The 14,564-nt window shown below is 36.0% G+C and overlaps 1 protein-coding gene across 1 annotated transcript in view; it reads right to left on the bottom strand.

The window, feature by feature from the left end:
- Nucleotides 1-236: 236 nt before the first annotated feature.
- LOC107568700 (exportin-T-like) overlaps nt 237-14,564 on the bottom strand; it is a 23,396-nt gene continuing 9,068 nt past the window's right edge. The window contains exons 12-25 of the mRNA XM_016254678.1: nt 13,244-13,368; nt 12,090-12,096; nt 11,934-12,053; nt 11,747-11,841; nt 9,841-9,910; nt 9,516-9,754; nt 7,266-7,551; nt 6,131-6,320; nt 5,934-6,050; nt 4,577-4,692; nt 4,454-4,501; nt 4,261-4,329; nt 3,331-3,387; nt 237-2,001 (exon numbers count right to left, since the gene is read on the bottom strand). Of these exons, the coding sequence (XP_016110164.1) occupies nt 1,975-2,001; nt 3,331-3,387; nt 4,261-4,329; nt 4,454-4,501; nt 4,577-4,692; nt 5,934-6,050; nt 6,131-6,320; nt 7,266-7,551; nt 9,516-9,754; nt 9,841-9,910; nt 11,747-11,841; nt 11,934-12,053; nt 12,090-12,096; nt 13,244-13,368 (1,566 nt within the window). The 3' untranslated portion in view covers nt 237-1,974. The remainder of the gene's footprint in view (nt 2,002-3,330; nt 3,388-4,260; nt 4,330-4,453; nt 4,502-4,576; nt 4,693-5,933; nt 6,051-6,130; nt 6,321-7,265; nt 7,552-9,515; nt 9,755-9,840; nt 9,911-11,746; nt 11,842-11,933; nt 12,054-12,089; nt 12,097-13,243; nt 13,369-14,564) is intronic.

Genomic DNA, 14,564 nt, shown 5'->3' on the forward strand with positions numbered 1-14,564 from the left:
TTTATTTTTACATTGTTTTTAAATAATCATCCTCCAATAAAATGCATTTAATAATTATGCTTTCTTTGTTGCTTCGTGATGTAAATGGTCAAATTATTCACCATCTGTTTGCAAATTAAATTTTAAACAATTCCAATTAAGTTTCCAAAAAAGCTGAAAATTTTTATCTTTAAATATAAATCACAATAAAATGCACTGAAAAAATGTTATGCTGTTATATGTTAGTTACTTTTTTAAACGTGCATTGTATCTTGCACATCAGGCTCCTGAATCCTACAAGAACGTCACGGATGTAGTGAACACGTGCCACGACGCCGGCATCAGTAAGAAGGCCATCAAGCTCAGACCCATCGCTGTGATTAAAGGCTGAAACATCACGATGCTGCACGCAAGACTCTGCAGCTCAAATATTTAGCACTTGTGAAGGTGAAGTGGCTCCAGCATTATTTGTTTCATTTCGGGTTTAAGGGTGAACATGTTTACACAGAGCTACTAATGTGGAATAAAACCGTTGCATCAGCACCTCGTTCTCCTGAATCTGTTTGAATGATTACGTGAATGCAGCCGCTTCAATAAACCTCCAGCTGGAAATCTGGCGGAGATTAGTAAATACTTTATTGGTCATGACAAAAGAGAGTGTGAGAGGGCCTTTCCCAGCATATCAAAAATAAAACAAGTTTGCACAGTCTACCTTTCGTGTCCCTCTCCTCTTTTTTTTGGCATTAACACAGTGGGTCTGACGAGCAGGACTGGAGCATTTGAGTAACAGGTCTGTTAGGCAAATCACAGGAAGTCTGAAGCAAAGGCTTATGGGTAATGACAAAGAAACAATCTTTAACAGTCAATCTCATATTCAAAGTTACAAACTTTTTTTTTCCCTATCATGATTTTTAACCATTAAAGCCAACGTGATGTTGAGACCCAAGAAACGTTTAGGTCCAAACCTTTGCCGAGCGTTTCTGTCTGACGTGGAATCCAGAGCTGAAAGGGTTAAGACACGTGCAGCGTCTCTAAAAATCCAACACAGATTGTCATTTTGTCAGCCGTAACAGGTCATTTCTACAAATCAGAGATTTTCTTTTTTTTTTTTACACAAAGTACATTTCCAAACAAGAATTGCTAGCAGCGTAACTTAACCAAAACATTCCCACTGCAGATCCAAGGATCAAACCACCTCGTAGTATTTTCACAGTTCGTAACATTGCATATTTCAAGTGGGCTTTAAAGGCATTAAACGACAGCGAATCTGAGACTGTGATGGAGCGGACAAATGTTTAGTGTTCGGAAACTATATGAGTTACAGAACAGCTTTGATGGGAATGCCGTATTATATGGAAAACTTGAAGGGATTGCTGATTTAAAAAAAAAAAAAAGACATTTTAGATCCAAAAAGCCCAACATCAAGAGCACTTCCATTTATTAACCCCATCACGTCAAACTAAAACCTATGCATGTTAAAAAAAAAGAAAAAGTAGCAATTAAATCTTCTTAATCCGGCCCTTCTTAAGCTTCCGCACAAAAAACCCCAAAAACATTTCATTAAATTCATTCCAGAATTTTCTGTAACACTTAAGTCATACTTCCAAACAATAACCAAAACTGTTGTATTTCAAGTGGAAATGCATTTTCCCTTGAAATTGTGTCCAGGACTGAAGCCCCGCCCACCCTCACAAACCCCACCTACAGTATGGCGTCTCGTCCAATCGCAGACGTCGCCTCCAGCCCAGGCGGCTAAACCTCCATGGAGAGCACAACTCTGATTGGGCCAAGGTCGGTGTGGGGGTGTGGTCACGTCACGTGACCGCCAATCCCCACGTGACTCCTGTTGGGGGTCCGTGTCCCCGCAGACAGGAAGGGTGTGTTATGCTTCTTTAAGTGCAAAAGTAGCTTCTACGCTAAGTTCTGTCGTTATGGTGGTCTGTAAGTGGCGTTGACTGCTGAGCTCCCAAAACGCTCCGCTTGACAGTTCCAGTTTTAAAGTTTGGCCTGCTGGAAGAAAACCTGCATGCACAGGGAAAAAAAAAAGGGTTAAAATGGCCACATAAAATCTAACTCTCTTTCTCTTTCTCTATATATCTATATATTTATTAGGGCTGTCATCGTTAACGCATGCAATTAATTTTACAATCCTTAACGCGTTAAAATAATTTTACGCAATTAATGCAAAATTACTAAAGCACAATTTCTATTCTAACCCTTTAACCCAATTTTGCTTCTCTGCTTGCGATTAGATCATTTAAAGCCACTAAACTCTGGGATCATTGGACTGAAAACTTTCCCGTAAGCGAATGCATTCAAACGATCCGTCCAAAACAGCGCTAATATAAAGGAAACCAGGCTGATTACATCAGAGATTGCAGAGAGAACAGAGACTCGCGTCGCGTTTTAAGTGAATTATTCCTTCTAGTGTTTCGCTTTTAAACACGAGCTCGGTCATAATTCTGTGATTGTCTCTGAAGGGCACGAGCCCTCACGCGTCACACGCGCTGTGTGAAGTACAGACTGAACGGATTGTCAACACATCCCACCGCTGTATGGCCAGATGAGATGCGACTGGAGAACCAGTCTTGCTAGTCAAGTTTTGATGGATGAAGACTGCAATCAAGGTAAAGACGATTGCGGTGGCATACAGGAGTCGTACAGTAAGCACGCGTGAGTCCGTTATAATAATGCGTGTATTAATGCACTGATCGCACATTGTATTTATGCATAGGCACAGACATTTCCGTACATTCACGATAATGTTTTGATTTGTCATGTGTATGTTGCTGTGTTTAGTAATTCTGAATGGAGCCGTGTACTGTAGTAGATATATGCAGTCAGCAGACGATTGGTTTAGGTTTTTTTTGGCATCTCCATGTGGTCCTGGTTCGGTATCGCAACTTGGCTTCTCGAAAATTTAAAAAAGCTCTTTGCTGTTGCACTGTACACATACTATAAAATTCTGATTTTTTTTTTCTTTCACATGTGCTTATATGGGCTCCTTATATCATTTGGTTATTTGGTGTCCTTTTGGAGTTTCTAAGTGTCCTTTTTTGGAAAGACATCTACATTTATCTTGAAAAAAGCTTGCAGAAAAGATAGATTTTTGAGAATCACCCTTCAATCTTTTGGTTTACTTTGTTGGATATAGCAAATGATGACAAAAACATTTGAAACAAGATAAATGGTCTATGCTTAATTTCATGAAGTGTGCGATTAATCACAGGAAAGGGATGTGATTAATTAGATTACATTTTTTTTATTGATTGACAGCCCTAATATATATACACACACATACATACAAAGACAACATGAATTAGCATTTCAATCATAGAGCTCCTGAAATACCTTCATGTAGTTTTTCAGAACCTTAACATCCGGCTGCTGAAGCACTTGACACAGCTCCTGAGGAGAAACGCAGCTGATATCAATCAGAATAACTAAAAAAATAAATAAAATAAAAATGGCCATCATCATACAATACTGCAGTCTGGATGCGTCTGTACTTCCACAGCTTCTATCTAGAAGATTTAGCTTGTAGGACTAATATGATCAAGTACATATTGTTGCCATAACTTATGACAGTAGCAAAGATTGTTAAAACGTAGTTGAAATGATGTTTAAATCTGTAAAGCTATTAAATTGTCTTTCACACTCTTAAGGAGTACGTGCAAAAAATGGCCTATATAGGGTCCTATAAAATTTTAATTCTCCCCAAATTTTTGATTTTAATTACATTTTTCTAATCAAATTTTTTTTTTTATTGTTCTGGATTCCTTTTTAATGGATAAATTAAACGTTCATAATTTAAAATATTAAACTTTTAGCAAAAATAAAATTTTTAGGGCCATCAGTTTTATTTTACTTAAAATTTTTGTTTTCTTTTTTTGATGAGCTTTAATAAAAATGTATTATCAAAAATAGCGGCAATCAAATGAAGGCATAATTTAATCTTTTTAACTATCGAATTAAAATAGAATTCCTTTTATTTTTTGGCAAACAAAGTGCTGCACAACAGGTTTACTGTTAAAATGTAAATAAGTAAAATTGTGATATTCCTTAAAAATGAAGCTAACTCTATTATCATCATGATTACTTTGACAAGAACATTCTACTTTACATTAGTAACATGTCACAATTTCCTGAAGTTAAACAGAACTTTTATTTTGACAGGTTGTAGTGAAGACCTTTGAGTTTGTGTGTGACATTAGTCTGTGATCAAAAGAAATGCTTGAAGCATGTCACTGATCCTGATGGAAGCAGGTGTGTGTCTGTTACCTGCGTGATTTCAGGCGAGACCTGCAGAGAAGGCAGATACTCCTGAAGAAACCGAATACACTCCAGCCCCTGTGCAAACAGCATTAAAACAGCCTGCAGTTAGATTCACTGACTATTCCTCATCCCTAAGGTGAATGTAACTGGTTTCGGGTCTAAATAAGAGCAATCACAGTTGAGGTGATTTCAGACTCACTCTTTTGAGATGAATCATGTGCAGAGTCAGCGTGCACTCGGACAGTGTCTGTAGCAGAACAGCAAAACATTACAAATCACCATCAGACATAGAAGCGGTCTATAAAAGACTTGACTGACGTACCAAAACAGTCTGGGCATCTGAAAGGTCAAAGGTTGGCTTAAGAGGGGCCATGAAGCATGCTGGGACGATATGCTTATAGATGAAATCTGGAAATCCCACCAAACCGTCTTTACCACCTGAGAAAGAGAACATGTTAAAAGCGGTGTTATTTTACTTTTATACTATTGTAGTTTTTATTAATATTTTGAACTGGCTGCTTTTTAAAAAAAAAATTTTTAAGACTAGTTAAATTTATTTAAAGTTTTAGTTTTTATTTCCAGTTAGTAATTTTACTTCATTTTAAATTTCAGTTAGTTGCGAAAGCAACTTTTCTAATTTGTTTAGTTTAGGTTTTCACCTAATATTTATATTGTATTGTATTTCAGCTTTATTTCAATTAACAAAAATATTTATAATAGTTTTATTTAATTACAACCCATAATAAAAGTCTAGATTCTGCCTGAAGCATAACATGTTAAAAGCTGTGTTAATTTATTATTGTTTTTATTAACATTTTGAATCAGCTTTTTACTTTTCCATTTTCAATTACATTTTTAACAATTGTGCTTTTGTTTTAAGATTATTTATGTTTAACTTAAAATTAAGTTTTATATCCGGTTAGTGATTTTACATCTAATTAATTTCAGTTAGTTGCCAGTTTAGTTTAACTTTATATCTAATATTTATATTTTATGTTTTTTCAGCTTTATTTCAATTAACTAAAATATTTTAATAGCTTTAATAACAACCCTTATTAAAAGTCCAGAAGCATAACATGTTATAAGCAGTGTTACTTTAGTATTATTTATATACTATTATAGTTATTATTAATATTTTGAATTCGCATATATTCTAATTTTTAGTTTTAACTATGTTTAATTTGTAATTTTTAAGTTTTGATTTAATTTTTCACTTATAATTAGGGTTGCACAATTAATCAAATTTCTAATCGCTATTACAATTAAGGATGCCACAATAATAGTTAAAAGCAGCAATTAATCGTTCAAAATCCACTTATGTTATTCTGCACGCTTAAGATGCTTTTTTTCTTTCTACATGTTATCTTAAGGATTTTTCTATTGTTTTAATTTTAGTATAACATTATAATACCATGCATATTTTTACCTTTTTATTTAAAGAAACCAATCCGATGTATAGTTGACATTTGAGGTTTAATACTATAGAAAAGCACTAAAAGTTTTTTAGTTAGTGTTTTCAGCTTGTTTATTTTCATATAAAAATATGGCATGCAGTTGCATTTAATTTCAGCTTGATTTCAATTAACAGAAATATTTGTAAATAGTTTTAGTTAATGATTATAACCCATATTAAATGTCTAGATGCTGCTGAATCTGCTGTGCTTGAAGTGTTTTCGTACCCCAGAGTTCCACCAGTCTGGACAGGATAATGAAGCAGGTTTTCTGGGCGACAGGGTCTGGGAAATCCACGGCTCCCTGGATGATGGTGAACAGCACACGCTCGATATTTTCAGCTCCTGCCAAACAGCAAGATTAAGTCAGTTCACATTTTCAGACACAAATGTGTGCTTTCTTTCTGAACAGGACAGCGCCTCACCCTGACTGGCCATGACCTCGTTCATGCCGCTGCTGGCGATGGTCTGAACGAAACTGAAGTAGCTTCTTCTCAACATCTGCTTCTCTAACGCAGCCGTCTGGTCGTTCTCCTCTGCTGGACGAGACAACACCTCGAATATGGCCATCACTAGAGGCATGAAGATCTCCTGGAGGAAAGGAGACACCTGGTTCTGGGAGAGAAAGAGAGAGTGCATAGGAATTATTATTATTAGTCTTTCTACTGTCAATGCATGAGTTATATTTCATTAATATGAATGCATTATATGTCACTGCTAAATGTATAAATGCAAACCATCCTGTAGCACTAACATAGGCTGTGCAATTTGGAAAAAAAAAAAATTAGATTTTTCTGATAAAAATTGGAAAAAAAATCTAGGTTTGCTACTTGTTTGTAGGGCTGTACAATTTGGTCAGAAGTTTGTGACTGTGTATCAATATGGATATAAATTAACAACAACAATAATAATACATTCTATGAATGAAGTCAGGCTTCAGGCCCCACCATAGCACAGAAACTGAATTTGTTAAAATTACAAATGACTTGCTTCTTGCGTCAGACCAAGGCTGTATCTCATTGCTAGTTTTACTTGATCTTAGTGCTGCGTTCGACACTATAGATCATGACATACTCATAGATCGATTACAAAACTATACAGGTATTTAAGGGCAAGCTTTAAGATGGTTTAGAACCTACCTGTCCGATCGTTACCACATTGTTCATTTAAAGGAGTCATCATCTCAATTATCACCAGTAAAATATGGAGTGCCACAAGGATCTGTCCTAGGTCCTCTGCTATTTTCAATATACATGTTGCTCCTTGGTAATATTATTAGAAAATACGGGATTAGTTTCCACTGTTATGCATAAGTTTGATTGCATCATATTATAACTGCTGTTAATAGTGTTCATCGTCTGTTTGCTTACATCTTTAATTGATTTTTCCGTACATTTCTGCCATACGTTTATTAACAGTCACCACTGATAAGCTACTACTAAATATTGTAGAAACTTAATTTGCTGTAAAGTTGCTTTGCAACGATTTGTATCGTGAAAAGCGCTATACAAATAAACTTGAATTGAAAAATTCTGATTAATTGTGCAGCCCTCTGCTAACCTTAAACTTGGCAGTGATCTGACTGATGAGTGGGATGAACTCCTGCAGGTCTCTGGGCTCGCAGTCCTTCAGCATGTGCTGCGACGCAGCTGGAATGAAGGGCAGCACCTCTTCCTCCAGACAGATGATCATGCGGTGGAGGAAGGAGCGCACGGCGCTGCGCAGAGGCCCTCTCTGGACGGGACAGCTGAGTGCCGGAAGGAAGGTCTGCAGGCAGTCCAGATACACTTCAGAGCAGCCGCACTGCTTCACCGTCTGCTTGTTACTAAACGCCTTACTGGTGCGACTGAGAAAGAGGAACAAATCACCAAGCAATTGGCTCTTTATTTGGTTAAGATTTCTTAAAGGAGACATATTATGCCCCTTTTTACAATATGTAATATAAGTCACTGGTGTCCCCAGAATGTGTCTGAGGTTTCAGCTCAAAATCCTCCACGGTTCATTATCTAATTTTGAAAATGCCTATTTTGAGTGGAAGCTGCTGCTCCTCGCCCCCTTTTCAAGAATAGCGCTGCGCCATTACAGCTTGTATCTGCTAAAAAAAACATCTGTTTTGGTTCTGATTATCATGTTTATCGTGCTGAAATCATGCGTTTTAAACCATATGAGTTTAAACTTCTGATATAGGGTTTTCTGAGCGCACACATCTGAAGCACACGCACAGAAAGCGGCTGTCGCAGCATGCGAGTACTAAACTAAGCTCTCATTCACACACAAGTTTACGTTAAAAACACACGAGTTACAAAAACAGTGGGTTATGTCTGTGAAGGTAAACTGCTGGGAAATAAATCGCATGTTTATTTTAGATCTGTGTGGCAGCAGCAATATACAGTAAATACATCAATAAATGCACTGCTGTCGTCTCCTCTGAGGCTGGGACTCTAAACAGTGTTCTGTGCTCGTCTGTGCAGCCAAACACAGAACAGTTAGCATGCTTCGCTCAAACTTTCTCCATGACATTAGAGCTGCTACACCGTTGTCGCTTGCGAAAACACAATAACGGCACTGTGGGTGTAAACTTACAGATTAAGGGGCGGTGATATTATAATGAGATCCCTTTGTCACGTCACCAAGAGAGCGAAATCAGACGCGCTGGTTTTCTCAGACGCTTGCAGAAAAAGGCTTCTCAAAACTAAGCTACTGGGTTAATCTTTTTCAGGTTTCCTTGGTTGATAGATGCACCGGGGACCTGATTATAGCACTTACAACCTGGAAAAGTCAGATTCTCATGATATGTCACCTTTAAGTTGTGCCCACTCATGTCATGACTTGTGAGTTTGAGAGCGGATAGCAGGCAAGACACCATCGTTTTTTCAGGCCAGTGTTGTCTATCGATATACCATTTTTATTTTATTTTTATATATTCTGCTTATGTCAATTTTAGCTAAAGGTTTTATTTTTGTTTTTTTGAAGTAATTTCATTGTGTGTTTTTGTCATTTTTAAATGTCTATGTAGTATTTTATTAATTTTTATTCCAGTTTCAGGTTTTAGTTATTTTAATAAATCAAGTAAAACTGAATGAAAATTAGAAATGTTGCCTTGGAAATTAGCTGAATAAATAAATAAATAAATATATATATATATTTTAAAATATTTTATTTAAGTTTACATTTATTTTATACCATTTAACATTAATTTTATTCTATTTAACTATAATAACCCTGTGTGAAGAACTGGTCGATTTTAAGATTTTGGTCATTTTTTGCGTCCATAACATTAAGACTAATGGAAAGAAAACATCTCAAATGCACAGTTATGCATTTATTTTATTGCACTTCATCTATTTGCATCTGTAGATTTTAGAAACAATGCGTAACTTTAAAGGCTGTGAGTTTTTTCTCTGCACTTACATATTCCAAACTTTAGGTTTTTTCCTATCTATATTCTGAATTTTTTTTTTAATGGTTGTTGACCGTTTTTTCTGATTTACGGAGTGATTAAAAAAAGAGAAATCCAAAATTTCCTCTGTAAAAAAAATCCAACGTGTCAGCAAAATGAAACAAATTTGAACCTGGATTTATCCAGTGTTCATATTTCTGTATGTATTCTGTACTTCTGGAAATGTATGCAAATTAGTGCATTAATTGATGTTGCATTTGCATAATAAACTATATAAAGTACAATACAACTGTCTCAATGCACTGTGATTAACCCTACTTTCCTATGGTGTCTTGTTGCTTTATAAGTTTGATTCAAGTCAGTTCAACACAACCTCTAATTAATCTTCACATTGTCAGGGTTGTGTTTACCTGGCGAATCCCACAGCGTGACTCAGACAATCGGCCAGCACTGCCTGTCTCTCTTCATCGGCCTCCTGCGGCAGCTTTGCGAGCAGCATGTGAAACGCCTCCATCAGCGGCGCCAGGAGGTTGCGCATCAGAGCCTGCTTTCGCTCGGCTGGACTCTCTCCGTTCACGATCAGCACACCGGCCGCCTCAAACACGAACAGCTGATCATCACTGCTCAGCAGAGCCGGAAACCCATTCTCCTGGACACACGAAGAGAGAGGAGTGATCACGCAGACGTTTAGAGCAGATTTACATGCTGCATCATATGATTTTTATGAGCGGTTACCGGGGGAGCGAGCTCTAACAGGTCCTGTATTCTGCGGAGTATGTCCTCGATGAATGCATTCATGTATTTACTGCACAAATAAACAAGAGCATGAATGAATGAATGAACTCTAAAAGTGTCTGTTAAATGCATAAATGTAACATTTACTAGGGATGAACGAACATAGAAATTCAGTAATTATTAAGGCTGCTCCCTAATAGCCGACTAATCGTTAGTCGACCAGAAGAGGCTTGGTCAACCAAAATATTTTTGGCAAAGTCACGCAGATCGTTAACGGCTGGTCTATGCTGGTTCTCATTTTTACGAAATGATATCGATTCTTAAATCCCAAGAATCGATTAGTCTGGCCTGTTTTCAGTTAATGGATGGAACATTGAAGGGCACTTCCCATCCAATAAATCACAATAAGCATTGTGCTTTGGTACTTTTAATATGAAACAAAGTTTCAGATTTCAAATTATGTTCATGAATGCAGTTTTGGCGCTGTTTAATGTGGACTGAAGTAATCGCTGTAGCGCGGCGCGCCTCGGTTCAATAAAAGCGGCAATGCGAGGCGCACGTGAACTGATCATCTCCTCCGCTTTATTACTAGTTATAGCACAAAATAAACATGACTACACATCCGAAGGTCAGTTGAAAGAAAGAGTACAACTTTACAATCCGTATCCTGTCTCATGTAATCGCTCGATAAGTGTTTCAGCCGCGCAAAGACGTCAATATATCGGCTTGTAAACAATGTCACGTAACATTTACCTCAGAAAAACACATATTCGGTGACCATAATCTCATTAGTCAGATAGAAAATTAAACTGTAGTGAGGGGCATTTTGCTAAATACATGCACCATATAATATACTCATTTGAACTTTTACTGTTCTTCACTGTTCTTCAACGAATTAGAAATATTATTATGTAATTGTAACTTATTTTATTATAAAAACTTCATTAAGTGTAATTTAAGCAGTTGTATAGCCTAAAAAAATCTGTCAGTTTTAACCTTCAATATTATAGTAATGTAGTACCAACTGACTCGTGTATATTTTACAGCATTAGTTAAGAGATTATTTTTCCTTGAGAAAATTTGTCATGTACTGTACCTGATATATATCCAAAATAATCGATATTGAATCGTGAAAACAAGCTATAAAAACTATTGTATGTGTGTGTGTGGGTATATACAGTGTGTATATATATATATATATAATATAAATAAAAACTGTAAGTCAATATTTTTAATATACCTAAACTGCAAGTTATCAGATTTTTTATATTAATTTATTAACAACTGCAGAACAAAAAATAAAAATGAACAATTTCTGTGATTAATATTTGCTCATTAATAATTTAACACATGAAACATAAAATTATGTCATAAAAAAAATTACTCTAATTAATAGTATATATATTTTTTTATTTTTAATGTTCCGTAATTGTTAATAAATGAATAGAAACAGTTGATAACTTGTGGTTTCAGTCTAATAAACATTAAAAATTAGGCTTTCAATTGTACTGTAACGTTGAATGGTTATAATTATTAATTCTCAGAAATTGAATTTGAAAAACTGGAAAATAAAATGTAATAGAGGCATTAGTATTCATTCATAGTACTTATTAAAAAGATGCAATTAAACAAATATTCAAAATAGACCGTCTTTGTTGTTTCTAAATTAATTTGGAGATTCAGTGTGAAAATATATTTATGATTACAAATTATATTTGTATTTATTAGTTGATTATTTACAGAACGCAGTCTGAAATTTTCGGTATATTTTTAAAATAGATTGACAGCCCTGTATAAAAATAACGAAAAAGGGTTAGATAAAGATAAGTGAGGATTAATTGCAAATATTATAAATTGACGCTTTCACCCAGTGTGTGTGCATGTATGTAGCTGTAGAGTAACTCACTGCAGGGTTTTGATGAAGCGTGAGAACAGGTAAGCCACTCGACTGCGCACCTTTGGACTGCTGTGCCTCAGGCCACGATGATCTAAAAACGCCATCTAAACCAAACACACAAAATCTCTTGAAACTCAGCTTTTACAGGTCAAACTAAATCTGACTGCATCATTTCTCACAGGCTTCAAACACTCACCAAGACACTGGGAATGTGCTGCGGCTCGACCAGGAAAAACTTATCATAACGGACGACGGTCTCGAAGAACTCCAGAGTCACAGAGGAATGCTGATACTCGCTCACGCCACAGGAGACCAGCTACACAAACACACAACATCATGATGTACATGCTACTTTGTGCCTATAACACGATTTGTATTCAATCTAGAGCTGGGCAATATGGCCAAAAATATTAACGTGATTTTTTCCCCCATATCATATGATATTGATATCTATCATGATATTCATTTACCTTTAATGGGGAAGGAAATGCTTTCCACGTTTGTTAGACCTTGAAAATGAATGTAAACAACTTTTTTGTTCACAATTAAACTCGACAGATTAGCTACCTTTTAATATAGGACAAAATGAAATCAATTGTATTTTTCCCTTAAATTCTGGGTTTCCAATTAATTTTTGTACTTTGATTTAATCCAAATGCATCATGTAATGAAATTAATTTAATCAGTCTTTTGAAATGTAATCAAATGAAAAATGTCATTAATTTACAACAAAACATTGCACTTTTGTTTTTTGTCAAATAAGATGCTGAGCAAAAGACATGTATGAATTAAAAAAAATTGATGGAAAAAATTCTTGTTGTGTGGTATTCCTTAAAAATAAAAATATTGCTTTGAGAAGTACATTTTAGGATACAACAGTGATAAAGATCTGTCATGTTAAACCGAGCTTTTATTTTGGCGGTTTGTCATGAAGATCTTTGAGTTTCAGTGTATTTAACAGTAGTTTTTCCTCAAAGTAAACCATGTAAAGTTGGTGAAGTGACTCTCGGTTTCCTCTTTTCTGATCATTTGGAATGAGGATAAAAAAACAAAAAAAAACAAATAGGTTCAAACATCAATTCAATATCTATTATTTCCTGAATATTATGACATTCAGGAGGGCAGCCCCCTGATGACGTCATACTATGCAAATTAGATGAGAATATTTACACCCCACATAAACTTTCAGTCATGCCCAACATTTTTCTAATTTACATTAGATCTCTATCTTTAAGCCCTTTCAAGCCACAAGCTTTTGAAATCTTGATGTCAAAATCCAGCATTTTTCCAAAAAAACCCTGGCACCTAAAGGGTTAAATGTGTTTAATATGAGCTCAGGGTTGTGCCGTTTCAACCGTGAAGACATCTGAACAACCTGTTTTGCAGGTTCGTGGAGTTAACGAGTGCTGAACACTAAAGCGCGTCTATATACTACATCAAATTCATCTCAAAAGAACAAGGAAAACGGTGATATTTCTCAGTGTGCTGAGCAGTTTTGTGTCTTACTGCATGGTGGCGTTGAAGACTCTGTGCACAGCTTCCAGCAGAAGCTCAGGAGAGACTTGAGCCAGTCGGTCCAGCAACATCTTTAACTGTTTTCTGTACTCAACAAACATGGCCTCATCCTCGCCCTGAGAGAAACAAACAGACTGTATTTTAGATTAGGCCTGCACGATTAATCATAATAAAACCGAAATCGCAATATGGCTTAGTGCGATTGTAAAATCACAAAGGATGCAATTTAATTAAATATATGTGCTGTGTGTTTCAGAAGTCGCTTTAATGTGAATTTGGGAACACAACACGAGACCTCCATCTTCCCATATATTCGTATTAACAAAAGACAACAAAAACAAAAGTTTGTCAAAATACTTATTGACTTATTAACAAGCTTTAAAATAGCAATAACAATTAAATTGCATACTATAATTTTAAAAATATATTTTTTTTTTACAAACAAAAATAATTATAAACAATCTTTCAATTCAGCCCTCTACGAACACCTTGGCAATTGAATCGCCATTGGCTAGTAAATTTTTTTGTTTACTCGCCAGACTGATAAATATATACATACACACATATACACACACACACACACACACACAGGTTTGCTTTTGTGAAAAGTGGGGACATCCCATAGGCTTTTCTACTGTACAGACTAGTGCGGGGTTCAAAATATCGATACGACGATGTATCGTCACCGAGATTTGACGATACTGTGGCACGTATGCAGCAGTGGACCACTCTTAATTTTACAACGTTTAAAATGGAGTAGAAAAGTGCGAGGTTTCTAAAAAAGAATGAATAGAGCATCTGTTAATAATCTGGTCGCAGAGGAACACAACGGGGTTGCCTGATATAAAGAGACGTAATCCCCGAAACAGAGCTTTACACTTGCGCAATACGGAAATATCTGCTAAACGTGCTACTTATCTTTGTCAACCTGGCAACCCTGTGCACACGCGCTCTCTCTCCACTGTGGATAAACACGCTTGCTTTCTGAAAACACCGTTTAGTTTGCAGTTTAGCTATCTCCACTTCAAGTCTATTCTCAGAATAGTGTGATTCCTCAACTGTTCATTTATGACACACAGAGAGAGAGAGAGAGAGAGAGAGAGAGAGAGGCTGTGTATGTATGAATTACCACCGATTTGCTGCATTTCTCTATTAACAGTAAAGCTGTGGCTTTAATTCCTTTAGAAACAATGATGCTACCAGCTCCTTGTTGAGAAAGATAATGTAGCTCTTGAGCAATTAAGCTATTTAGTTGATAAAATTGCGGGGCAGAGCTAAAAAGTTTGTTCCTGAATGTCTGAGTTCGGCCGCA

This window comes from Sinocyclocheilus grahami, unplaced genomic scaffold (assembly GCF_001515645.1).
Source record: "Sinocyclocheilus grahami isolate Dianchi unplaced genomic scaffold, SAMN03320097.WGS_v1.1 scaffold1275.1, whole genome shotgun sequence".
NCBI lineage: Eukaryota > Metazoa > Chordata > Actinopteri > Cypriniformes > Cyprinidae > Sinocyclocheilus > Sinocyclocheilus grahami.